The sequence below is a fragment of the Bombina bombina genome, chromosome 4 (assembly GCF_027579735.1).
Source record: "Bombina bombina isolate aBomBom1 chromosome 4, aBomBom1.pri, whole genome shotgun sequence".
Taxonomy (NCBI): Eukaryota; Metazoa; Chordata; class Amphibia; order Anura; family Bombinatoridae; genus Bombina; species Bombina bombina.
Window position 1 is genome coordinate 1,159,229,707 of NC_069502.1, and position 14,426 is coordinate 1,159,244,132.

Here is a 14,426-nt window from a genome sequence, read left to right on the forward strand (position 1 = left end):
TTAGCAGAAAAATAAAATAATCTGTGTGTAAAACAGATAACACTGATTAAGTCATTTACTGTACTCAATTTTAAAAAGTTGTTTAAATTTAAAGGGGCATGAAAAAACAACATTTGCTTTCATTATAGAGCATACTATTTAAAACATCTTTCAAATTACTTCTATTATCTAATTTGCTTCATAATCTTAGTATCCCTTGTTGAAAAGCATAACTAGGTTCAGGAGCAGCAATGCACTACTGGGAGCTAGGTGGTGAGTACATTTTTAAGGAGAGATAGCTATGTCCTTTTTGCATAAGGCAGTGATCTCTGGCCCTTGAAAGAGTGACAGGTAAAGGACCACTCAATGCAGTAGAATCGCATAATTAACAAGTGCATAATAAAAAGGCAATGCAATAAAACTTACTCTGAATTTCAACTAAAAGGTTGATTTTTTTTGGACAAAAGTATTTATTCTACCATTTTCCGGCCCCCTGTATCATGTGACAAACATCAGCCAATCACAGGCTAGTATACGTAAACCCTGTGAGCTTGTGCACATGCTTAGTATGATCTTGTTCCCCAGAAAGTGTGTATATTATGGAGGTAAAATGGAAAGTTTCTTAAAACTACATAATCTATCGGAATCATAAAAGTTTATTTTGACTTGAGTGTCCCTTTAAGGAAACGGATATTGTCTCCCTTAAAAGAGCAATGGCAGAAATTAGCTTTGTCTCAAGTGCTTAAAAGGCAAAAATTAAAGTAGCATTTACAAAAAACTATTTTTTCATTCTTCATACAAGAGGGATTTCCATAAATATTTGTACCTGAAGTGTCTGCTGATGGTTTCCTTGTCTATATTACGAGGGAGGCCAGTGATAAACAGTGTGTGCTTCACCTATAGGGGAAGAAGAGTGCAAAATTAGACATCTAAAGAGTAATATAGCATTACACGGCACACAAATGTCCTGACAAACGTCTATTATACTGCTACATATTCTGCATAGTAGTTCACCCCAAAGCTAGTAACCCCCTTAAACTGTCCTCTGCCTTTTTGGTGGGTAAATAGGTCTTCCTCCTCTGTGCTAATTCAAATGGGAAGTGACTGGAGGGGCTGAACTTTATGTGCAGTGCTTCATTCTCACCATCCCCATTGTAAGTAGGAACCTTTTCACTTTAATGGCTGAGCTGAAGATGCATAACAATCAATTGCTTTAATTCAAGGGACATTCTAATGCAAAACATGACATGTTCAAATCCATTCAATACTGCATTAGTGACTCAAACGTATTATGTATTAAACACATGTAAAGGAGTCAGTCACCTGCTTGGGACCATAAGCTGTGCAACTCCTGAGCACAACAGACAGTAATTGGCCGGGTTGTGCCACTGCCTCTCCTGATAGGCTGGCCAGCTGTCTTGCTCAGGAGCTACAGCGCACCGCAGGACTTTACCAAGGTATCAAAAATAGTAGTAATAATAAATAAAAAAAAATAGAACATGTAATATTTGCTTTAGAATATCCTTTGGAATTATGTAAACATGGAAAATGCATATTTTTAAATGTCTGCCTTGCAGTATACTGATAGGAATAGTAGTGATACATTAAAAGGACATGAAACCCAACGTTTTCTTTCATGATTCAGATGGAGAATACAATTTTAAACAGAATTCCAATTTACTTCTATTATCTAATTTGCTTCATTCTTCAGATATCCTTTGTTGAAGAAATAGCTGTGAACATGGGTGAGCCAATCACACGAGACATCTATGTGCAGGCACCAATTAGCCGCTAGTAAGCCTATTTAGATATGCTTTTCAACAAAGCATATCAAGAGAATGAAGCAAATTAGAAAATATTAGTGAATGACAAAGTCATGTCCCTTTAAACTAAATACATTTTCATTTAACTATAAGATAAAACAACTATGTGCTGTAAATGAGCAACTTGCAGGACCAGTGACAGCACAAGCCTCTCTAGGGTTTCATATGATAAATGCAGTCAGAATACATCCTCATTCCTTCATTTTACCTACTGTGTTTTCGTCTTTGTATTTAATAGCAGAGGTGTGATGTCTCATGAAAAGTATTGTGCCGACGAGATAAATAACTGCAACAACGGTGTGGAGCCATAGCAGGCTGTTACTGAAACGGCAAACAGAAGAAACATTGTCATTTATTTTAATTTGCAATATGCTGGAAGAATAGGAAAGCTGTGCGCTGTAGCAATATAGATTGCACAGAGAAGGGTTGTATTACAGGAACCCTTGTCTTGTTCACAGTCTGCACATAATGAAACGCTAAACATTCAGATCTGAGATGTTTGTGTTCTGTAACCTATAATCAATAATAGAGAATCTGAGTGTACTCATTTTTTTCTACCGTTTATATGAAACAGCAGTATTTAAACATTGCTTTTTTTTGGCAAAAAAAAAATATTTGAGATAAAAATTTAAATTGAAGTTAAAAGGACCATAAAAGTAAAAAAATGACATGCTCTAATTCATTAGACTAGAAACCCTTCACTATTGTGTGTTTAACCCCGGCAAAGTGGTTAAAAACACAGTATAAGAACTGCTTGGGGCCCACACAGCACTGCAGGTCCCAAGCAGAAACGACTGCTGATCCAATCAGAAGCGCTAGTCACGTGACCCAGCTGTGCAACTATAAACAGTATATGTCAGATTTTTCTGCCCATATTACATCACTGATTCAAAGGAGAACTCAAAGTGCCTGATACTTCAAAACACACTAATTTTTGTTTTGTACATCCGATTTAAGTTCCTTTAACTCTTTAACACAAAATAAATGCTACACAGAATGATGTATTCAAAGCAATAATACGCCTGAGAATACTGTGCAAATTTATTTAAAAAAAAATTCTATTAGTTTTTTAAATATTGAAAAAAAGAAGTAACGTTTTAGTGTCTATAAAGCAATTGGTGCCGCTAGATTTTCTTCTCTGCCAAGGCCAATTAGTGACAGTTATAACTAGGTGCTAGTGTGCAGCCAAAGGCTGTGTGAAATATATATTGGAAAGCCCACAATTTTCAGAATCAAGTTACAGAAAAAGGAGGCAAATTAAATAATAAAAGTGTATTGCAAAGGTTGTCTGCTACATATAATTTATAACATTTTATATTACAAACTAAAAAGGTGGATATTGCACGTTTTGGTTGGTGCCAACCATGGAGCATAGTCATATGCAGCTGTGGATTGGCGCACATGCGTTGGGCATGCCTTTGACTGAAATAAGAAAGAGCACCATATACTCAGCTCACTTTGCACTCAACACTGGGAGAATATGCAAGGTGCTGATCTAGAAGTATCCTTTTTAAATACTTCTAGGGGAAACCTATTTAACAGTACAGTGTTTTTTTAAATGTTCCTTTAAACAACAGTTGCATTGGAACACATTTTCTAATCAGCATCTGTATCCTTCCATGTTTCATACATAGAAAATCTTTGTACTGGACTGTTATCATATCACTGCTTACCGGTACTGTAGGTTAGCTATTGTTGTCCTTCCAAAACTGAGGGGATCATTATCTAAAATAAATAGGTAAATATAGTGTTAGTATAAAGCTACTCTCACGCAATACATCCTCTCAGGTAGTTGTGTTAGGTACATCACATATACATATACACACACTCACATATGCTCTTGACCATTCCTATCCCACACCCAAAACAGAAATATACCTTATCCCTATAACTCTTCTGCAAAACACTTCAAATCATGTTGTTGATGTCTATAGAATTTAAAGGTGCATTTAAAAACACAATAGCAAATAAGAACAGTTAATAACAGGTTTTCAATTATTAAAAAAGAGAAAGCAGAATTTTGGACTGCGCACCAGCAAAATACTTTATCAATATTTTGTAAATGAGTGGGCTAATATTGCTTTATGATTGCCATGGAAAGTAAGCGGGGTGCTATATATGTATTGCACAAGTTAACAATGCTTTAATTCAATTTTGGTTGCACAGGGCAGGCTCCAAAATAACACACAATGCATTATTGTGCTCACCTTGTAATCAAGTCTAAATTATTTTGCAGAACTTGGTCATAATTTATCATTTTCTCTTTGGTATGCATCAGTTAATCAGAAGGAAAAAAATACTTTAGATATAGTAAGTTACTTATAATAGACACTGCTATTAGAATTTATTCTGAAAGCTGCAGGGTTTTGAAATTAACTATGTACCTTCAGGTATTTATTAAACTATGGTATTTTATATAAACGTATCACTATTTTTCATCTCATCTTGCTATGGACAGTTAGGGACAGACAAAATAGCTCCTGCACTGACCAAGCAAGCAGTGTGTACAATTTTGCTTTATCAAAGAGCTGAACCCTGCAAGAAATACTCCAGGTATTGGAAGAACCACAGATTGCAGAGGTAAATTACAGGAAAAGCAGAAAGCAAAAGTACAATAAGTTGTTTTACAACTCAAAATTAAACATTTTAAAGAGAATTGATTTTGAGTTACATGGACAGTTTACTTGAATTTTTTTATTGTTCATAAATCCATTTATTATCCATTCCCCAGTTTTGCATAACCAACACAGTTATATTAATATACTTTTTAACTCTGTGATTACCTTGTATCTAAGCCTCTGCAGACTGTCCCCTTATCTCAGTTCTTATGGCAGACATGCATTTTAGCCAATCCGTGCTGACTCATAAATAACTCCACAGGAGTTATCACAATGTTGTTATCTATATGGCACACATGAACTAGCAGTGTATAACTGTGAAATACTGTCAAAATGCACTGAGATAAGAGGCGGGCTTCAATGGCTTAGAAATACGTTTATGAGCCTACCTAAGTTAACCTTTCAACAAAGAATACCAAGAGAACAAAGCAAATTGGAAAGTTCTTTATAATTGCATGCCCTTTCTGAATCATGAAAGTTTAATTTTGACTTAACTGTTCCTTTAAAGTTCCTTTAATATATAAATTAAATCTAGCAGGAAACACATGTATAGCACCGTACTGTCATTGGTGTATATTGACAACTTCCACAAATAATAAAGAAATGCTCTTTAAGGCAAATGCATATTTTGGTTAAAATAACAAACAAACAAACATGAAAATAGCATCATTTACCTAGCAAATTGCCAGAAAGGTTTACGGGCAAGATAACGGCGACTGAGAGGATGCTGGCGACGACGAGCAGGCAGATAATGTGACGCTGGAAGGAGAGGTAATGAGTCGCATCTTCCCCACATCTATCGTAGATCTCATCATCGCTGCAAGACAGAAAGTGACTCTTACAATCACAAGTGACTAAATGCAGACCGTATACCAACCGACAGCTGCTAAATTTATTAGATGTAGATCATTTCCTAAAAGATTCTAACTGAAATACAAAGCTTACCTATTCTAGCTCTGCTCCAAATTTAAAGAGACAGTAAACAGCATGAGATTCTAATATAAAGTGCTTAATTATACATAACAGCTTTACAATATACTTTTATTATTTATTTTGCAACCTTTTCATATAATTTAAGTCTGAAAATTGTGGGTTTTCCAGTTCTAAGAACTCAAACGTATAGTGGTGGCAGAGCTTGGCTACTGGAAAACAATTGCAGCAAACAAGGTGTTAATCCATTTCAAATATGTAAACACTCAGCTAATGTGTTTATTGCACAGATGCAGAAAAATCAGGTAGAAGTGTTTAGCAATGTGACTGTATTTTACATTGTCTTACCACTACAGAATAGTCGCCACTCATGGTTGTCTAAGGGAGGCAGGGGGCAAGGAGGGGCAAATGCCCCCCTCTGGAATTTGCCCTTTATATCCAAGCATAAACACCAACTTTAGTCATACACATTTCAAATTAATAAACCCAGTTTTCTCTTTCATGGTTCAGATAGAGCAAACAATTTTAAACAGTGTTCCAATATACTTTGCAACACATAAGTAAATTAGAAAGTTGTTTAAAATTGAATCTTCTATCTGAATCATGAAAGTTTAATGTTCCACTTTTCTGTCCCTTTAACCCCTTGCGGCAAAATGACAGATCTAAGTCATGCGGTACATAGCCCATCGTACAGCATAACATAGATCTACATTGCAGCTTTAGGAAACTCCAGCAGTCTTGGTTGCCAAGTGACAGCCAAGAGCTGCTGTTCCTGAGCTGCAGGCATCTTTCTTCTTACGATCGTGCTCTGTTATCATATGAAGGCAGATTGCCAGATCATTGCAACCAGTGACACGGTCTGTGTCACTGTCTGCAACGATATCTGTTGGTGACGCCAAGAGGTGAGAGAGGGAAGGAGGGAGGGGGAGGAGCCCTACACTGCAGAAAAGCTATTTTGAAGGGAGGGATGGGGCACTGCACTACAGAAAAAAGTTTGGGAAGAGGGGGGAACACTACACTACATAAAGATTATAAAAGAATATAAAAATTATAAATACATTTTATAATTGCCAGTACCAAAGATGGTCACTACACTTCATTAAAAAAATAAAAATTGCATTCTGGCAGACTGTCTGCCAGTACCATAATGGTGGGGATGAGTCAGGTAGGTGGGTTTTACCCACATTAAAACACGATTTCCCCTTAACCCCTTCACTGACGATTATTTCATAAGTGTGGTGTGCAGCCGCAAATAGCAACCTTCTAATTACCAAAAACTATGGCAAAGCCATGAATATCAGCTGTTTCTGAAACAACGGGGATCCCAGAAAAGCTTTTACAATATTTTGGGTCATGATAGTTGTCTACTTAAATATATAGTTTTGATAGGTAAATTAAAAAAACAAACAAAAAAAGTAAATTTATGCTTACCTGATAAATTAATTTCTTCTATGGTACGACGAGTCCACGGATTCATCCTTTACTTGTGGGATATTATCCTCCTGCTAACAGGAAGTGGCAAAGAGCACCACAGAAGAGCTGTCTATATAGCTCCTCCCTTAGCTCCACCCCCCAATCATTCGACCGAAGGTACAGGAAGAAAAAGGAGAAACTAAAAGGTGCAGAGGTGACTGAAGTTTAAAATCAAAAAAATATAATCTGTCTTAAAATGACAAGGCGGGCCGTGGATTCGTTGTACCATAGAAGAAATTAATTTATCAGGTAAGCATAAATTTACTTTTCTTCTATAAGGTACGACGAGTCCACGGATTCATCCTTTACTTGTGGGATACAATACCAAAGCTATAGGACACGGATGAACGGGAGGGACAAGACAGATGCCTAAACAGAAGGCACCACTGCTTGAAGAACTTTTCTCCCAAAAATAGCCTCCGAAGAAGCAAAAGTATCAAATTTGTAACATTTGGAAAAGGTATGAAGTGAAGAACAAGTCGCAGCCTTACAAATCTGTTCAACAGAAGCATAATTTTTAAAAGCCCATGTGGAAGTCACCGCTCTAGTAGAGTGAGCTGTAATTCTTCCAGGAGGCTGCTGTCCAGCAGTCTCGTATGCCAAACAGATGATGCTTTTCAGCCAAAAAGAAAGAGAGGTAGCCGTAGCTTTTTGACCTCTACGCTTTCCAGAATAGATAACAAACAGAGAAGATGTTTGAAGGAAATCTTTGGTCGCTTGCAAGTAAAACTTCAAAGCACGAACCACGTCCAAGTTGTGCAACAGACGCTCCTTCTTAGAGGAAGGATTAGGACACAAGGAAGGAACAACAATTTCCTGATTAATATTCCTATTAGTAACAACCTTAGGAAGGAATCCAGGTTTGGTATGCAAAACCACCTTATCAGAATGAAAAACAAGATAAGGCGAGTTGCATTGCAATGCAGATAGTTCAGAAACTCTTCAAGCCGAAGAGATAGCAACTAAAAACAGAACTTTCCAAGATAGAAGCTTAATATCTATGGAATGCATAGGTTCCAACGGAACCCCTTGAAGAACTTTAAGAACTAAATTCAAACTCCATGGCGGAGCAACAGGTTTAAACACAGGCTTGATTCCAACTAAAGCCTGACAAAACAAATGAACGTCTGGAACATCTGCCAGACGCTTGTGAAGTAAAATTGACAAAGCAGATATCTGTCCCTTTAGGGAACTAGCTGATAACCCCTTCTCCAATCCTTCTTGGAGAAAGGACAAAATCCTAGGAATCCTGATCTTACTCCATGAGTAGCCTTTGGATTCACACCAATAAAGATATTTACGCCATATCTTATGATAAATCTTCCTAGTGAAAGGCTTTCGAGCCTGAATAAAGGTATCTATGACCGACTCAGAGAATCCCCGCTTGGATAAAATCAAGCGTTCAATCTCCAGGCAGTCAGCCGCAGAGAAACTAGATTTGGATGCTGTAACTGACCTTGAATGAGAAGGTCCCGTCTCAGTGGTAGTGTCCATGGTGGTAGAGATGACATGTCCACCAGGTCTGCATACCAAGTGCTATCAAAATCACTGAAGCTCTCTCCTGTTTGATTCTGGCAATTGGACGAGGGAGGAGAGGAAATGGTGGAAACACATAAGCCAGGTTGAACGACCAAGGTACTGCTAGAGCACCTATCAGTGCTGCTTGAGGATCCCTTGATCTGGACCCGTAACAAGGAAGTTTGGCGTTCTGACGAGACACCATCAGATCCAATTCTGGTGTGCCCCATTGATGAATCAATTGTGCAAACACCTCCGGATGGAGTTCCCACTTCCCCGGATGAAAAGTCTGACAACGTAGAAAATCCGCTTCCCAGTTCTCCACTCCTGGGATATAGATTGCTGATAGATGGCAAGAGTGAGTCTCTGCCCATCTAATTATTTTCGTAACCTCTATCATCGCTAGAGAACTCTTTGTTCCCCCCTGATGATTGATATATGCTACAGTCGTGATATTGTCCGACTGGAATCTTATGAATCTGGCCGAAGCCAGCTGAGGCCACGCCTGAAGCGCGTTGAATATCGCTCTCAGTTCTAGAATATTTATCGGGAGGAGAGCCTCCTCCTGAGTCTACACTCACTGTGCTTTCAGGGAATTCCAGACTGCACCCCAGCCTAATAGGCTGGCGTCCGTCGTCACTATGACCCATGCTGGCCTGCGGAAACACATTCCCTGGGACAGATGATCCTGTGACAACCACCAAAGAAGAGAGTCTCTGGTCTCTTGATCCAGGTTTATCTGAGGAGATAAATTTGCATAATCCCCATTCCACTGTTTGAGCATGCATAGTTGCAGTGGTCTGAGATGCAAGCGAGCAAACGGAACTATGTCCATTGCCGCTACCATTAGTCCAATTACCTCCATACACTGAGCCACTGACGGCTGAGGAATGGAATGAAGAGTTCGGCAGGTGGTTAAAATCTTTGATTTCCTGACCTCCGTCAGAAAAATTCTCATGTCTACCGAATCTATCAGAGTTCCCAGGAATGGAACTCTTGTGAGAGGGGTAAGTGAACTCTTTTTTACGTTCACCTTCCACCTGTGAGATCTGAGAAAAGCCAACACGATGTCCGTGTGAGATTTGGCTATTTGGTAAGTTGACGCCTGAATTAAGATATCGTCCAGATAAGGCGCCACTGCTATGCCCCGCGGCCTTAAAACCACAAGAAGGGACCCTAGCACCTTTGTGAAAATTCTGGGAGCTGTGGCCAACCCGAAGGGAAGAGCGACAAACTGGTAATGCTTGTCCAGAACGGCGAACCTGAGAAACTGGTGATGATCTTTGTGGATAGGGATGTGCAGATACGCATCCTTTAAATCCACGGTAGTCATATATTGACCCTCCTGGATCATTGGTAAAATAGTCTGAATGGTCTCCATCTTGAAGGATGGGACTCTGAGGAATTTGTTTAGGATCTTGAGATCTAAAATTGGTCTGAAGGTTCCCTCTTTTTTGGAAACCACAAACAGATTGGAGTAAAACCCCTGCCCCTGTTCTGTTCTTGGAACTGCACAGATTACTCCCATGGTATATAGGTCTTCTACACAGCGTAAGAATGCCTCTCTTTTTGTCTGGTTTACAGACAATCGAGAAAGATCAAAGATTCTCCTCCTAGGGGGAGATTTCAAGTCTAGAAGATACCCCTGGGTCACAATTTTGAAAGCCCAGGAGTCCTGAACATCTCTTGCCCAAGCCTGAGCAAAGAGAGAAAGTCTGCCCCCTACTAGATCCGGTCCCGGATCGGGGGCCGCCCTTTCATGCTGTCTTGGTGGCAGCAGCGGGCTTCTTGGCCTGTTTACCTTTGTTCCAAGTCTGGTTAGGTCTCCAGACTGACTTGGATTGAGCAAAATTCCCCTCCTGCTTTGCAGCAGGGGAGAAGGAAGAGGGACCACCTTTGAAGTTTCGAAAAGAACGAAAATTATTTTGTTTGGTCCTCATCTTATTTGTCTTATCCTGAGGAAGGGCATGGTCTTTTCCTCCAGTGATGTCTGAAATGATCTCTTTCAGTTCAGGCCCGAATAGAGTCTTACCCTTGAAAGGAATGACTAAATCTTAGATTTTGATGACACGTCAGCAGACCAGGACTTAAGCCATAACGCTCTACGCGCTAAAATGGCAAAACCTGAATTCTTTGCCGCTAATTTAGCCAGTTGAAAAGCGGCATCAGTAATGAAAGAATTAGCTAGCTTGAGAGCCCTAATTCTATCCAGAATATCATCTAATGGGGTCTCAACCTGAAGAGCCTCAAACCAAAAAGCAGCTGCAGTAGTTACAGGAACAATGCACGCTATAGGTTGCAGAAGAAAACCCTGATGAATAAATATTTTCTTTAGAAGACCCTCTAATTTTTTATCCATAGGATCTTTGAAAGCACAACTGTCCTCAATAGGTATAGTTGTACGCTTAGCCAGGGTAGAAATAGCTCCCTCCACCTTAGGGACCGTCTGCCCCGAATCCCGAATGGTGTCTGATATGGGAAACATTTTCTTAAAAGTAGGAGGGGGAGAAAACGGAATACCTGGTCTATCCCACTCCTTAATAACAATGTCCGAAATCCTCTTAGGGACCGGAAAAACATTAGCGTAAGCAGGAACCTCTAGATATCTGTCCATTTTACACAATTTCTCTGGAATTACAATAGGGTCACAATCATCCAGAGTCGCTAAAACCTCCCTGAGCAACAAGCGGAGGTGTTCTAGTTTAAATTTAAAAGCCGTCATATCTGAGTCTGTCTGAGGGAACATCTTTCCTGAATCAGAAATCTCTCCCTCAGACAGTAAATCCCTCACCCCCAATTCAGAACATTGTGAGGGTACATCGGATATAGCTAATAAAGTGTCAGAGGGCTCAGCATTTACTCTCACACCAGACCTACTACACTTCCCCTGCAAACCAGGCAGCTTAGATAAAACCTCTGTGAGGGTAGTATTCATAACTGCGGCCATATCTTGCAGGGTGAAAGAATTAGACGCACTAGAAATACTTGGCGTCGCTTGTGCGAGCGTTATTGGTTTTGACACTTGGGGAGAGTTAGATGGCATAACCTGATTCCCTTCTGACTGAGAATCATCCTGCGACATACTTTTATCAGCTAAAATATGTTCTTTGCAATTTATTGCCCTTTCAGTGCATGATTGACACATTTTAAGTGGGGGTTCCACAATGGCTTCTAAACACATTGAACATTGGCTTTCTTCAATGTCAGACATGTTAAACAGGCTAGTAATGACCACAAACAGGCTTGAAAACACTTTATTTAGTGAAAAAATAACAATCTTAAAAAACGGTACTGCGCCTTTAAGAGAAAAAAAAGCATACACGTTCTGCAAAACTGCTTTAAATTAATCCAATCTTTCCAATTTTTTGTATAAGTATTCAAATTAAGCAGCTAAGTTTGCCCCACAAGGAAAGGAACACTTAACCCTTATGTAAAAAACCGGATCATTAATATCGGTTTAAATCCTGAAAAAACTCCCCCTGCACCTCGCCACAGCCCTGCTGTGGCGCCTATCTGCCCTCAGGGAACTGGAACAACAGGGTTAAAGCTTCGATTTGGCCCAAAACTTCCACAAGGGCCCACCGGAGTTGGAGCTTGCTGCTAGACTTGCAAATACAACTGCGCAACTGAGGCGCGAAAATAGGCCCCGCCCATCTCACTCGATGTCTCTCAGCCCAAATGAACCGCACCAGAGCGGTCTCAAACTAGCCATGTGGGTTCTCAAACCCAGAAACAGAAGCCAAGTGTACCCTCTAATAAAGTATAAAAAACTTCACTGCCAAAAACGTTATCAGTACTCCCAGTTCAATAAACGTTAGCCCACAAACATTCAAACTTAGTGTCAACCATTTTTTCTCAGCCCCTATATGCAAGCTTAGTAATACCCCTCTTCTGTTAGGATTACTGCTTACCCTCATGGGGATACTGTCAGACAATTCTGAAGTACCAGTCTCTCCAGAAAAAAATGACTGAACATACCTCACTGCTATATAGCATGAAAAACGTTCCTCACACTGAAGTACTCCTCACACTGAAGTACTCCTCACACTGAAGTACTCCTCAGCCATTCTGTGGGAACTGCTCTGGATCTTAGTGACAAATGCTAAGATCATTAGCCTCCAGGCAGAAGTCTTCATCCATCTGCTGCCTGAGAGAAAATAGTACACACCGGTACCATTTAAAATAAAAAACTCTTGCTTGAAGAAAATAAAAACCAACATTTTATCACCTCTTTCACTTTACCCATCCTAGTACTTAGATTAGGCAAAGAGAATGACTGGGGGGGTGGAGCTAAGGGAGGAGCTATATAGACAACTCTGCTGTGGTGCTCTTTGCCACTTCCTGTTAGCAGGAGGATAATATCCCACAAGTAAAGGATGAATATGTGGACTCGTCGTACCTTATAGAAGAAACACTATTTCTGTGTAAATAGAGTCATAGCAAAAATGCTAAAAATTCTCTGGTATTTTGGGCATGTTTTTCTCTGAAATTCTTGGTAGCAAAGGGGTTAATTCACTGAAGCAATTCCTAACCCATGTGGAAACAACAGTATACAATTCACAAATTTTTAAGTTATCCAGAAATAATGTACCTTTAACTAACATTTGTTTTTTTTCAAAGGTACAAAATATGAGGGGTATTTCTCGCATATGACCTTTGGTTACAATTTGCACAGATGCTGAAAAATCAGGTAGAAGTGTTTAGCAATTTAAAATCTTTATCATATTCTTTTGATAGCCAAAAGCTTATTATCTTAATATGAGGTTCCTGTAAATATTCCAAATCATACAAAATCTTACTATATTTAACTTCAAAAACCAGATCCTCATATTCCAATCTTAACCCCTCCACCAGATTTTTGCATTTGTGCTACTTTAAAAAAAGACATATCATTAAAGAAATATATGTTCCAAAAATATTAATAATGATTATAAAATCAACTCATATTACTTAAAACATGTCTGTAATGCCTCTTGAACTAAAAACATACTTCATTTGGAAGATAGAGGTCATCCAGGAACAGAAACCCTGTAAAAAAAATAAAGCAGACTGTAAATTGGAGGGGTTTTTTATCAGCATCCTAGGGAAAAGTCCTTATTATGGATGCACAAAATAACACTTGTGGACTGTGGTTTAGATGTTAAGGATAAGGTTTAGGGCTAGATTTATTAAAGCCCTATGGCTGCAAGTTCTCACAAGAACTTGCTCGCCGTAATTTATCAAGCAGGTGGCGAAATTCAATCTCCTCGATCTAGTCAGACCGAGGAGATTGACAGCTCCTGCCCGCGCTTGATTGGCTTGCGCGGGCAGGGGGCGGGATTGCATGCGAGCGCAAAATTGCGCTCGTGTGCAATGGCGAATACCTGCGGGTAATTTCGCCCCGCCACAGGCGAGCTGAGGCGTATAGGGGCGCGTATACGCGTCCCTGTCTGCCTCAGCTTTAATAAATCTAGCCCTTAGTCTGTTTGTCATTAGCAAGAAGACAAGAGAGAAACAAGGTAGAAAGATGAGGAGGATTTTGGAGGATAACAAGTAAGATTCAAACACAGAACATGGAGAGGAATCGATTGTTCTATAAGGGAGGAAAATACAATGGGATTCATGTCAGGATTAGGGATGGGCGGATGTTTCTAAAAAAATCGAAATTTAAAACTAATTTTGATACATTCGTTTGAATCGAATTTTGAATGTTTATATAACAATTTATTTTCGGATTTTCGTTTTCGAATTTTTCAATAAAATTAGAAAATATTCGTTCAAATAATAGAATGTTTAGCTATTTAATTTTGAATTTGAATGTAACATTTGAATCTGAAATAGTATTTCTAGTCTACAACTGTGTTTAACAAATGTAATATTGGAATTTGAATGCTACATTTGAATTTGAATGTCACATTCGAATTCGAAATAGTATTTCAAGCCTAATACATGTACTGTGTTTTTTTAAATGTAATATTCAAATTTGAATGTGACATTCGAATGCCACATTCAAATTCGAAATAGTATTTCTATTCTAATACAGTGTATTAGATTTCTAGTCTAAAACAATGTTTTATAAACATAATATTCAAATTTGAATGTCGCA

General features: G+C 39.0%; 1 protein-coding gene across 1 annotated transcript in view; it reads right to left on the minus strand.

The window, feature by feature from the left end:
- TMEM63A (transmembrane protein 63A) overlaps positions 1-14,426 on the minus strand; it is a 162,309-nt gene that overhangs the window by 86,254 nt on the left and 61,629 nt on the right. The window contains exons 5-9 of the mRNA XM_053712617.1: positions 13,332-13,369; positions 5,095-5,237; positions 3,476-3,527; positions 2,015-2,123; positions 806-876 (exon numbers count right to left, since the gene is read on the minus strand). Of these exons, the coding sequence (XP_053568592.1) occupies positions 806-876; positions 2,015-2,123; positions 3,476-3,527; positions 5,095-5,237; positions 13,332-13,369 (413 nt within the window). The remainder of the gene's footprint in view (positions 1-805; positions 877-2,014; positions 2,124-3,475; positions 3,528-5,094; positions 5,238-13,331; positions 13,370-14,426) is intronic.